We start from the raw sequence: 12844 nt of genomic DNA on the forward strand, positions 1-12844 counted from the left end.
CCGGGGCTCGCGATTGTGAGGCCGAGGGTCTGCTTCACGAACTAGGAGCCGTGGAAGGCGGACTCAGTGCGTAGTAGCTGTCGGTAGGCCTCGTCGCGCCGTATGGCTCCGAAACAACTGAGACGCCGTGCAAGGTATTGCTTTCACAGGCCTGCTGTTTCAGCAGTTCCCCTTAGTGCCACACGACCTGCAGGCGAGAACAGCCAGCTAGCTCACTTGCCTCCCTACGTGCACAGTGTCGTGTGTGTGGAAGGAAAGGCGTCGTGACCAGGGGGGTTCCAGGGCATCCGCCACTGCGGTAGACAGTTGCCTCTAACAGCAACCTCCGCGAGAGCAACGCGCAAACGCACCCCAGCAAACGCAGTGCCCGAAGGGTCAGCCCTACAACACGCGAGTCGCATATCCCGCATGGATAGGAGCAGGTCCATCTAGGCGCGCTGGCTGACTGTACTCGAGCCTCCCCAGGATTCGTTCTTTCCCAACTGCTGCGCTGTATATCAGCATGACTGAAGGGCGGGCTCCGTTCTCCCGACAACACGTTGCCACCGGGGCACGCGCATGCCATCCAGCGTTGTCCGAACTGCACATCGAGAAAATTCCTAGGAAACAAAACTTTGAAAAAACCAGTCGATCTGCATCCCGGCGGGGGTCGCCGCCATCACAGCTATCTAGAAGAGAGGCCCTCTTTCGGAAAAAACATCTACGGCAGGAGCCCCAGAATCGCACGGGACTAAGACAAGGACAAGACCACTGCGATATATCAGGCAAGCACCACAAGAGATCCAGTAAAAGCAACCAAGAGAACTACGACGACGAACTCGAGGACGCAAAAAAACGAAACCGTCGCGTCTCAAATCAGGAAGGCGAATCGAAGGAGCGGGACTGGACGCCGTGCTCCAAAGCGACTGAGTGGGATTCCCTACCGAAATGTGATGGACAAGCGCCGATCACGTTGACAAATCATCTATTCTTCAGACGTTTTCTCCAGGTGTTACTGCAAGGTGTATGGGGTGAACTGAGAGTGTTTGGAGATCAACCAACACAAGGGTTGAAGTCTTCGCAAAACTTGGCACACACAGCAACAAAGGACCGTCTGCACGTTCCTCCTCCACCTTCATTCCTTCACACTCGGTCTCGCCCTCGCATCCGCTGTCGCTTTTACGAACAGAGCCTGCCGGCATGCGCTCGAAACTCAGAGCATCATGGCACGCCGAAAAATATACATGTTGGAAGTCCTCGTCGGTACTGATGCAGAAAGGGTCGTCCTTAACAAACGGGTAAAACCTGGGGAATTCACGGAACCGAGGCATTTAGAAACCGAGGTCGTACATGTGACCAAAGACTGTCCTCGGACAGATACACAGGCACACTTCACGAAACGACCGATGCTTAGTCAAGTTTGGAACATGAGGGTGCCACTACTGCTACTACCAGCAATAACAACACCAACCGGCTTCCGGAAACCAACATTCCTAGTCCGCCTCGTCCTTGTTTATCAGGCGCTCCGGGCCCCACTTAGTGCACGCTGTTTGTACGGGGCCACCCAACGAAGCTGTATGGAGGAATCTGAATCCCGGACATGATGCTACGTGTAAGTCGACACGGAAGCCGAGGATGACAAGGAGTTCAAGCGGCTAAAATCGACACAGTGGCACCGGCTGCCGTGTCCCTTATACAGAAAACAAAGCAAAGAGTGAACGCCTGGCTACGCCCGCTTGATAAGGCACTCTCAATACTTACGAGAGACTATCAGGTGCCGTCGGAGCAAGGCATCGTCCTTCAGCGCAAAGTCGCAAAGCCCCTGTAGAGATACAAGGCAGACACGAATGAGAACTTGCACTGCCTTACACCCGGCGCCCCAGGAGTCCACCAGTACGTACAGTCCTTCAACGCACTGGGGCCACCTGATACCTGAGACGTCAGTTGCTGAAGATCGCAAACTATGCTGGGACCGACAAGAACCCAGCAGCTTCCTGGCGGAGAAAAAAGCCAGGGGTATGCAGAGCTGTACTCTGGGAGTGCGAACCCGACCACACGCAGGAAATAGCAAAAAAGGAAACGAGGTAAGGAGGCACTCAAGACTAAATAACACGGAAGGAAAGGGAGACAAACGCATCGGGACGGGCGAAAAGAGAGAGTGCGAAGGGGAAGGAGACACGCCTGCGGAGAGACGGGAACAGACCGCCTAGAGCGGTAGGTGACGTAACGACGGAGGCGCAGAGATGGTGTTCGTGGAGAGGAGACGTAGAGACGCAGAGAAACGGGGGGGGGAAGGGGAGAGGCGCAAACGCCTAGGGCCGCAGACGCAGAGGCGGAGGAGCACAGACAGAGGCAGAGCCGCGAAGGCACGAGCAGGAACCTTACCCAAAGGCGAAAGGTCAGAAAAGGCGCAGATGTTTCGAACAGCTTGGCCGGATGACCCAATGAATCTAATCTGAAACGCCATAACAAACCCATCGATAGGCCAGCCGTCAGGAGTCCATATCACGGCTACCGGCGAAAATATTCGACAGCGGCCATCAAGCGCGCTGCGACCTTCGGACCCCACTGTATAGAGAATCACGAAGGCAAGGCGAGCAAAGCACTCTGAAAGAGGGGGAACTGGAGTTACCTGATCGAGAACGAAGGAATGTGGGTTTGGTACTCCGTGCATACTCGCGTAGGCCCTACTACAAGGAAGCAATGCGCTATGGAGAGGCCGCTGAGGCAAAGCGTAAGTCGTTGGATCGTCGGGCCCTGGCATAAGGTCAACAGGAATGGACGATGCAAACTGAGAGAAATAGACATCGGCCTCCTGTAGCATCGTCTTTAGCGAAAGTGCTGAAGACGCGTTGCTTGTGACTGCAGACGAGGAAGCAAGTGGCGAACTAGAAGAAGAGGCCGGGAGACCTGTGCTCCCCGAAGGAGACGAAGACTGAGCAGCGGAAAGGGCATTGCCAGCCACAATCAGTCGCACAATCCGGGACGCAAGACTCCTTTCCGTAATTCCTCTGGAAAAAGAGAGCACGGCAGGAGGAAGTCAGCACTGTAGCAGTCCTCTGTGCTACCTCCGAGGCACATGCCAGCAACATTTATCCCCCGGAAGCCGACACGGTTTCTAAGTTTTGCCTTGACCTGCTGCGAAGTCCTCCCTGAGAACCGTCCAAGATGATAAGGTTCACTGAGGCCTTCTTCTTAGCGTCCACACTGATCCACGAAAAAGGGGAAAAGCCAGTACGTACACGAAACGAAAATAAACACACCCAACAAAAGCCCGAGACAGACACCAACTCATATACAAGGCCAGGCACTGGACTCTGTACTTCTAGGACCTACAGATGGGGTAGAACATCGAAGAAGCATCCGGCCGTTCCACCATCAATTACGGCGCTGCAGGGCTTTCTTAGAACAAAGACAATGTGAAGCATGCTTCTCGAATGAACTCTCTATAGACCGGACCGAAGGCCCACACCGGCAAAGCTCCGTCTGTACTGTTACTGATAGCCACGCACGCACAACCATCAGACAAAAGCAGGGCCCGCGCCGGCCAGCACGAAGATGACTGGCAGACAGTATCAAGAGCCTCACCCAAAGGCGCCCAAGATAAAGTCACGAAGGAGCTGCAGATGCGTTGAATTAGTCCGAGGATCTCCTACTCGCAGATCTGGAAAAGGAAGTTTCCATGACAGCAGCAGGCAAAAAGAATGAGGGCAGAACCTCACCGAAATCAGACATGATACTCACTATACCATAAAAGGAGGGCCCTTGAGTTCTGCCTGGTTATCTGGTTTGCTACCGCAACTGCCTTTTAGGGATATGTGTAAATGTACACGTTTACAGGCGTATGTTGGGTTCTTCAGCTTCATACTAAAGCTATGCTAACAGCTGCCCACACGCAGCGATCCAGGGCAAAAGCCGACTTACAGCCAGATACCTGCCACACGCGCTTTGGGAACGATTGAAACCCAGTGTTGTTGTGCGTAAAAACATCCCTCACAGTACTTCCGTCCTATTCATTCTAGTCTGCAAAAAGTTTCACGGTAAGAATACGCACACAGATACACGCACATGTCGGTACCTCGGACATCAGGACATATAAACTGCCATACATACATCCAAAATACAGGCAGCTCATTGCAGCGCACCAGCACTCATAGACAGAATGGAGGTGAAAACTCCTGTGTGTACTGGTGTGTATTCAGCGCCAGGGCCGCGAGTCCGCTCTGTAGCTGTGGACAATTTCTAACCTGAGACGAAAGCGACAAACTTCGAGTTCAAGTCGGCGCGCTCCAATCCGTTTCTTCCCGCAGCTTCGAGAGGCAATCTTGGAGCCACCGGTGCAAGCCGAGGGAACGCCGGAGCGCCGCAGAGGCAGAAATCCCGGACCTCGAACCTTCCATTATCCGACGACACGCCTCGTACAGCAATCAGCTGCGAAAGAAGGAGGCCGCTGAGCAAGGATGAAATTAAGGAAAGGTACGAAGACACTAGGATGCCACAACGAAACTACAGAAACTTCAGGACGAGCACAACTGGGGTACGAAACGAAAGAACTCCAAACAATGAACTACAACAGCGCGGATGCTACAAACAACTACGAGCCTCACAGGTAACAAAGAACACAATGCCCAGCTCTTCTACACACAAAACGCAAGTGCCCAGAAAACAAACGCGAAAGATAATGTGCAAGAGAAAGAAAGAAAAAACTTGGAACTGCACGCCTTTCCCCCCGGCTGGTGCTATTCGAAGCCGCATGTGTGCGTCTGCACAGTTGACGCCAACCGGGTCGAAGCCGGCCGCCACTTTACTGGAAGCATGCCTACGAACTACGAAAGAAATTAGTTTCTTGAGGACGAAGCGGGCTCGTGCGGAAAGCACGAAGAGAATTTCGGGAAAATAGTCGGTGTACTCACGAGTCCCGTCACAACGCTGTTGACTCGAAGTTCGCGCCCGCTGCTCTGACGTGAAGTGCCTCCCGGGCCACCTGAAGGAGGACCCGTGGTCACAAGCCGCACTCTGGCAGTTTGGTCCTCCAAAAAAAGCGAGTCTGTGTCCGATAGGAAGGTGTTTGGACGCGTCTGCATGCATGACACAAACCAAAAGGGGCTCTTCCGTCCCTCTTCTGGGAACGCGTCGGCACGCCTGCGCCGCCCTCTTACCAAAGGTGTGCTTGGTGCCATGGCTCAATGGCGTAGGCTGATATACGGAAGGAACAAACGCAGACAAACCGTGCACTGAGCAGGGCGGTGGTAGCGCATGTGAGCACCCACAATATCCTGCATTCCAGCACTCGCCGCTCTCAGAAGTGCCGGAAGGCTACATTGGGAAGTTCTCAGGGAACCCCCTCTTAATCCCTTTCTAGCCCGTCAGGCGATAAACGGGAGTCGAGAACACAGACAGGCAGGCGCTCGGAGCATCATGCATGGCGCGTACCGTTGCAGTGTTGGTCATTCCAAGAGGCAGTTGCCTCGTGCGATGTTACCTGAAGTTCAAGGTCGTCCAGATACTCCTTCAGAACGGAAGGCTTAAGTATCATGTCTTTGTATAGCGTCCCCGCCACTGCACATTCTTGCTGGAGGCAATAAGGACAAAGAAAAGACTTCTTCCCAGACTTCACAGAAACGGAGACGTCGCGGTCGAAACAGCAATGCGAACCACATACGTCCAAATCCTACACAACACGACAGCCAGACAACGACACCGTAACCACCTGGCGAAGTCCTCACTCCGATCACCGGACACGTGTGAGCACATGCTGTATCCTCTATGCGCTTGGCGACTCTGGACCCGTAAAGCAGAATTTGTTTTTTTTCTTCGCATCTCGTTTACCTTGCCCAATAAACACAACGAGTAGTTACATGAACGAGCTTAGTCGCCCGCGTGCACAGGGCGAGCATCGGGGGCTGATTTGCTAAACTCTCAGCACCGGCGCGGCCTAAACAGAGCTGGATAGACAGGACACCGATGAAGCAACTGGCGCCACTTAGAGACCCGTAAGAGTCGATCCGCCACACCTACATGCCCCCGAGTCGAGTCTGCAGCAAAGAAGATGCAATGAAGAGGTCCAGAGGAGTATTAGTACAAGGAAGGAACTGCGCCCGGCAAACTGAGAGGACAGGCACGACAGCAGACTGTCCTGCGAAGAGAACAGCCAGAGAACGCGTCCGGAGAAAGAGAGTTGAGTTACCCATGTTTGGACGTCGCGAATGCAGGCGTGCACTGGAATGCCAGGCCACCTTCTCTTCGCTTCACCAAGTAGAGTACTTTTCAACGTAGCAAGTCTGGCAAAGTACACCGCACTGTATTGCTGTTGATACTTCCTCGTCTGGATCACGAATCTTGACGATTTGTCTTCATAGTCTGCCACCGCCCTCAGGCATCCACTCGGCATTGCCCGCAATGTGCGCTTCGATGAGGAGTCGTCCCCTCCATCTTTTGTGCAGATATCCTCTTCCGGTCCGCGAACTCGCTTCGCATTTCCGGCCGAGTTGTTGTTTGAGTGCATGCAACTGTAATGGCTCAGACCTTCCCGGAGTTGCTTTAGGTCTTCTAAGGTAAAATCTGCATCCTCGCACAGGTGCTCCAGTAAGGTGGGTGCCACATCACAGGGCGAAAAAACCCGCCCGTCGGTACACGCAGTAGGACAGTCCCCTGAGTGCCCCATATCTGCTGGCCTACGAAGAAGTGGGGAATGAATGTGAAAGCCGGACAGAAGCAAACAACGGAGAACCGGAGACAAATCGACCTGCCTACCAACAGGCACAGACAGAATCAGAGGAGAAGCATCAGGGAAAGGAGCCAAAGCAAAAAACGAAAGAAGTAAAGGCCAGGGTGACAATAGAGAAGGGCGGCGCCGACTGGAAAACGAAGATTTGGAAAAGTACCCCTAGGCGGTGCTTGCGCTATCTGGGTGACGATTCAGGGGCCAAAGAACAAACACAAGTCGTCGAAAAGATTCAGTACCTGGGGTTTGCGCTTCGAATATGCACCTGCAGCGCGCTACAAAGGGACTGTCTGCCTTCTCGAGTTGCCACTTGTTCGCCCACTGGCACGAATACAACCGCACACCGTGGCTGTCCTGCCCAAGCTACGACGCTGAGGTGTACTGTGGCGATCATTAAAAGGAGAATTAGCAGGTGCCGCTAGTGTTATCTAGAGCGACTCGTAGGCGAACAGTGGGACCTCCATCACGGCCGCGCGCTCCCGTGGTGCCATACACCTGGGCGAAACCGCCGTATCAGAAAGCAGTACACCGCTAACTGTTGAAAAAGACGTTCAGAGGAAAGTATGTAATGCTGCAAGAACCAGGTGTATAGTTACACAGCGGTTTCCCTGTCCATCTGCAAGGACGCTTGCAGTAAAGGTTTTGGCGCCAGTCCACAGGGCAAATGGAGATTTGCCTTGTACACATCAGCATGCTCCCTTTTGCTTCAGAAGCGCTCACAGCCATCGAGACACCTGAACATGCAGCGCCCCGAACACACTGGACTACACTAATGTCAAGGCCGGGCCCTGAACGAGTTAAGAATCGAATCCAAACTGAGGCAGTTCTCCTTCCCGGCCATGACTCACCGCAATTCGGGCGACAAAGGATTTCTTCAGTCAAGTTGACCTCAGGTGTGCCGTGTTTCGTCCTGCCCAAGCGCTTCACCTATTCAGCGCCACCTCCGCACTTCAATAATTCTCATGCCACAAGCCCGGGAGAGGGCATCTGTGCTTGCGCTTTGCATGCGGCCAACTCTGGGGGGTCAGGCTGACTCACCGATTGGCCCTTTGTGCTGAACAATGCTGCCCTGAGAATGAAATTCGGCAGGTACAAACACCGCTGCAGTCGTACTCCTACCCGTAGACGCGTGATCGAGTTTATAGTTCCCGGGAGTCGGCGCGCCGGCTCTCACACGTGAATTTCCACATGTCTGGCGCAGAAACGTCATCGGAGGCAGAGACGGGGTGAGACGCGCCGGGGTCAGCTGGCCCTGAAGCTGAACGCGGCCAGCTGCGCGGGTGCTTGGTACGGCGACTCTCGTATGCTGCTTCCCGTGAAGCTGATTCGGCCCGACAGTCTGTACTTTCCTGTGCAATAAGCAAAGTGACTCGGGATTCTCAGTAAGCTACTCTGGAGGTTATGTACTGTTCGAGCGCTCCACCACGGTTTGTCACGGCAGTCCAGCCAAAGGAGCGGTGGCGAGGCCGGTGTGTAGCAGCAAACAGACTAGCTGTTCCCGTCCGTGGCCGCACTGTCGACAGCAAACTCACAAGCAACAGAGAAGCTGCGCGGTAGCACGGTTGACAGGTTTGTGTTCTTTTCCGTACTAGTTTCCTCCGTCAGTTGAGGGGGGTTGGTTTGCTTACTGTCTTTCCTCCTTTCCGTGCACTGTTCAGTGGCCGCCGTCGCGCTCGCTACTTCGTGTTCTTGTCTGCAACTTGTCTGTGAGTCTGTACGGCCGTGGTGCTGATCCATCTGGCATTACTGTTCCCGCAACGTTTCTTTTTGTTCAGTTCTAAAAATGCGATGCGAGAGTAAAGGTCTGCATGGTGGACGCGGGGTTGCGAGGACCCGAGTAAACCCCAGGAAAATGTACGCGGTTGAAGACGTGATCGCTGTAAAGTATATGTATCGTAGGTTGGTGTGGCTAGTGAAGTGGAAGGGATATCCGCACGCAACATGGATTCCGACCCGTAATTTCGCGCCCAGGTCGTACTGGCGACAAAAAATGGAGGAGCTGAAGAACGCACTCAGCAAAGGCGGAAGCACACGGGCGAGTTCGTTTGAATCTGCCCCCAGCCGGTCAGGAGAAGGACGGCCAGGTGGTTTGAACGTTAAGGATGTGCTGGATTTCAAGGAAAAGGCAGACGGTAGGCAGTACTGCGAAGTTGAGCTGGACGGGGTTGCCGGGCCTGTCTGGATGGATGTCCAGGACTTGGGCACTTGTGAGCCAGGCATAATGAGAAAAGTAGGGAAATTGAAGGAAGCGTACGAATCCCGGCATCATAAGGATGACGACGACGATGCAACGACCGCCTCCGTGACTATATCGGACTCGGAATGCACACATGCCTCTGTCCACAAGCGGGATGCTCGAAAACCGACGGACATAGTGGCATTCCGAAACAAAGGTGGTGTGGAGGAGTGGCTTGTAAGGTGGGGGAACGAGTATCAAAGGTGGGAGTCCCGGCAGTTTGTCGAGAAATATGGGAGTCAGTTCAATAAAAAAATGGACAAACTGAAGTACGAAGAGGAGACATACACCGTAGAGGATGTGCTGGACTTCAAAGTTAGCAGGACCGGCGAGGAACAGTTCAGAGTCAAGTGGGTGGGTTATGCGGAATCCACGTGGGAGCCAACTGCAAACTTGGGAGATGTGACGGACCAAACACTTGTTGATAAAATGCAACGCCTAAGGGTGCGTCGCGGAAAGTCTAGAAAACCGGGACGCTCTGGAAAGTCAAGAACGCCGAGAAAACCTGACCGTACCGTGAAGCGCAGTGCTGGGGATCTGAAGACAAGCAGAAGGCCTTCGGGGCACAAGCGGGATTTGCAACGCTCTCTGAGATCCGCGTAACATTCTTTTAAGCTGGTTCGTTCGCCACAGCTTGACTGTATATCCGCCATTTGTTGGCCGGTAGCCGTTATCGTGTCCAAGCGGTTGTTCGGTTGTGTGTAGGTGCACAGGGCGGACTGAAGGATTCGAGCGAGCCCGTGGTAGTCCAGTCGCCCTTACCGGAAGGATGCCCTCTCAGCTTGTAAGCTCTCACTAAAGATACCTTTTTTTCAGCTGGTTTTTGTGTGCAGTACTGCCCGGAGTTGGTGGTCAAGGGGGGGCGTTGAAGTTTGCGACGACCGGGGAAGCACAGTGCCTATCCCAGACCCCTTGGGTTTGGCATGTGGTGGCCGGGAAGAAGGTTTGGAGCGCTAGTTGCGGAAATCTGCTCTTCTTCGTCGCCGTAGAGGGCGTGTACGTCACTGCGGCGTCAGTTGTCACCGTGAAAGGGTGGAATTGAGTGTAGAATGCGTTACTGCGGAGACAGGTGTTACACCGGCGATGTGAGTGTCTAGAGGGCGTGTGGAGCGGAAATCTCAACCGAGACGTGGGCATTGCTTCTTGAGCGGGCAGTCCTCGTTCTCGTGTTTGCGAAGATTTTGTGGACTCGCGCAACACTTCGGAAGACCGGCTTACGCTTTTTCAGAAAGCTGTCGAACCGGAGCCAGGCTTGTCAGCAGGGCAGAAGCGATAAGATGCATCGCTGGACTGCTCAGAGCGTGTGGGAGGAGTTTTACGGATTCTTCAAGTCGCCCGGTTTTTTTCTCGTGGACAGCTTACATTCCTACGTTGACCGTGAGCAGTCCCCCGACGGACCTGAGTAGCCTCTCAAGCACCGCTTGTAACGGCATCCGTCCCGAGGGGGGCCAATGCCATCTGACAAGTGTTTGTGTTGCCTCTTGCCGCGCGGAAGTGACAGTGCCACTCGCACGGTGAAAGCGTCGGTTATTCGAATGTTAAGCGTAGTCGCAGTGCAACATATCGGCTTGGGCAGAAACAGGACGACCACTCGGCCGTGGGCCTGCCCGATTGTGGGCCAGGCATGAAGGACGGAAACACGCGCCGTTTCACGGCGCTGCGGAGGATGTCTTGGAGTGTTCTGGCTCGTCAGGTGATGTGTTCGAGCCGTGCGTGGACAGAAATGGAGAGAGTGAGCAGCCTGTGGCAGGGGCCGATGAAAAGTTCAAAGATTCCGAAGTGCTTACGTTTGAATTCCAGCAGTGGCGTGAATTTTGTCGAGAACTCTGAAATAAGTCTCACGACCTGAACCCGGCTCACTTGCTAAGCCAGCCATCCACCATTCACTCGCTGCGGAGCACGCGGCTTTCGCGCTTGTGTGGGTGTCAGTCGAAATTTCGAAGGAAAAACGAGAGCGTCGTTCCTGCTCTCGCGAGACAGAGCTAAACCGCTTCCGGGGGGTGCCAGCCTTGTGTGCGGCTAGTCCTGTAAAAGTGTGTGGAGGGGTCCTACGTGGGTACTTAGCTTGGTGGAGGGTGTGCACGTTAAGGAGAGGCGGAGGGGAGTCGCCGGGCCTCGTACGGAGCTGGTGCACGAAGGTGGTAGAAGGTCACAGGTGCTGCAACAGCGGCGGAGATTCGCGTGCTGGCTGCTGTCTTGGTCACGTTCTTTGGAAAGCAGGCCACGTCGGCAACACCGTATGACAAACAGAAGCGGCCGCGGGAAAAGCAGGGAGGGCGTGGTGTACTCACAGATGACAGAGTTGGCGTGGTGGAGGCGCCGCCATTGCTGATTATGCCCGACTTCGCAGTTTCATTTCGACTCTTTCCCTAGCGAGCAGGCCCTGTGATCCTGGGCGTGCTACAGGAGCTGGAGCCCAGCCGGTGCGAAGGAAGGAGCCATATAAGTGCGCGTAAGAGGCGACGCGTGAATTTATGCTTACAGTGCGTGGGAGATGAGCGGAAGTAGCCCGATAGCGGGAAACGGATTGAAAAAGATAAGCCGACGCAGCTGTTGTCTGCAAAGATGTGGATGAGTGTTGCAGCGTGCATTCAGATCGCGAAACGAGCCGAGACGTACTACGACACCTGGATTCTCCAGCGCGGAGGAATGCGTGAAATGTTACAACGTGCGTGCAGTGCAACGGAACAAGCGCCGACGTGCTGCACATGTAGTTGAAACCGAGACGTCTCAAGTTCCAGGTCTCCTCTGCCGAGGTAGGATGGACTCTCGACACAGCCGCCACAGGCCCGGGGGCCTCAGGGGTGGCAGTTCAGACGCAGTACGGGATACAAGGAAGCCGGAGCGCAGCGTTCGTCGTGAGGCCGGCTCGGGAAGAGCAGAGAATGAGGCGTTACGGTAGACTCGCTTTAAAGCGGCGTCGACGCGGCAGACTCAGATCCTCTGTTACAGTTACCACCTCGCAACTCTGCCCAAAACCTGTCCTGCGAAGTGCGGGATGTATTGTTTTTTTACTAGGAGCTGGCGCGCGATCGGTCCAACGAGCTTGTTACATGGGAACAGCACGAAAATTGCTTGAGTCGCCGAAGGGTAGGCTGTGGAGGGGTGACAACGGCTACGGACGTGAAGACTCTGAATCTCACAGCGGGCGGCGCGGGAGCGTTCCCCATCAGATAGCAAGCGCTGTTCACCGTTCACGCAAGCGGTTCGGGTCGAGGACGCTAACAGGTTGCAGTGTCTTACCAGCACACCATCTAGTTGGGTCGTCCAGTCCGTTCGCTCGCAGCTGGCAAGAGGGGACAAGAATGACTGCCTGGGCGTGTGTTGTCTTGCCGAGCGCGGTCTCTGGAGCTTGCGCCATCACGAAGTTAGCTTCCGCAAACGTCAGCTTGGCCCGGCGTACTGTCTGTGCTGGCCGCTGTACGATAAGCGGCGCCACAAGATACTGAGGTCTGCCAGTGCCCCGAATTGCGACAGCGGCTTGCCCTCACGGCGCCACGCTACAGAAACACTGTAGAGAGGCAAGGGATGTCACAGCGTCGGCCCTCTGTTTTGCTGGGACCTTTGGAGCCTCGCGGGCGCTCCCGAAAATCACCGGCTTCCGGTAGTGTGCACAGATCAGCCCTCCCATTGAGTTGAACAACTACTAGTACTGGCTTGAATCGTGTTGTTGAAAGAACAATCAGCTCGCTCCGTCTGTCGCATGCGCGTGGGATTCCACAGCGCCGCCGCACGAGCGGGTCGGCTAGGCGAGGAGCAACTAGCGTACACTCCGCCTGCCTTCCCCTGGCGCGGTGTCTGGTACGGCAGCGGGAGTACCCCCGCGGTGGACGCGACCCTGCCGCTGTGGTCAGTCTTCTTAGTTGCCCATCGAAGCGTTACGAAGCAGCTCACCAGCGGACTAT

At 54.8% G+C, this 12844-nt stretch overlaps 2 protein-coding genes across 2 annotated transcripts; one reads left to right on the plus strand and one right to left on the minus strand.

Annotated features, from left to right (window-relative positions):
* Nucleotides 1-584: 584 nt before the first annotated feature.
* On the minus strand, nt 585-7663 carry CSUI_003249 (dna polymerase epsilon subunit b protein). Its single transcript, XM_068063447.1, has 10 exons — nt 7552-7663; nt 6167-6728; nt 5462-5551; nt 4893-5057; nt 4227-4410; nt 3568-3643; nt 2612-2990; nt 2365-2434; nt 1741-1801; nt 585-1284 (listed from the first exon to the last, which is right to left on the minus strand). The coding sequence occupies exons 2-10, from the start codon at nt 6641-6643 to the stop codon at nt 972-974; spliced, it is 1815 nt and encodes a 604-aa protein (XP_067924584.1). The 5' UTR covers nt 6644-6728; nt 7552-7663; the 3' UTR covers nt 585-971.
* Nucleotides 7664-7809: 146 nt separating this feature from the next.
* Nucleotides 7810-12596, plus strand: CSUI_003250 (uncharacterized protein). Its single transcript, XM_068063448.1, has 2 exons — nt 7810-11695; nt 11958-12596. The coding sequence occupies exon 1, from the start codon at nt 8487-8489 to the stop codon at nt 9540-9542; it is 1056 nt and encodes a 351-aa protein (XP_067924585.1). The 5' UTR covers nt 7810-8486; the 3' UTR covers nt 9543-11695; nt 11958-12596.
* Nucleotides 12597-12844: the final 248 nt, after the last annotated feature.

The sequence above is a fragment of the Cystoisospora suis genome (assembly GCF_002600585.1).
Source record: "Cystoisospora suis strain Wien I chromosome Unknown contig_1421, whole genome shotgun sequence".
NCBI classification, from domain to species: Eukaryota; Apicomplexa; class Conoidasida; order Eucoccidiorida; family Sarcocystidae; genus Cystoisospora; species Cystoisospora suis.

Excerpts from the sequence above, each read along its gene's own strand:
- CSUI_003250 (XM_068063448.1), top strand. The coding sequence starts at position 8,487 with ATGCGATGCGAGAGTAAAGGTCTGCATGGTGGACGCGGGGTTGCGAGG.
- CSUI_003249 (XM_068063447.1), bottom strand. The coding sequence starts at position 6,643 with ATGGGGCACTCAGGGGACTGTCCTACTGCGTGTACCGACGGGCGGGTT. Across the intron at positions 5,552-6,166 it reads TTCGCGACGTCCAAACATGG|CAAGAATGTGCAGTGGCGGG; the intron begins GTAACTCAACTC and ends TATTGCCTCCAG. Across the intron at positions 4,411-4,892 it reads ACAGCGTTGTGACGGGACTC|CTGATTGCTGTACGAGGCGT; the intron begins GTGAGTACACCG and ends CTTCTTTCGCAG.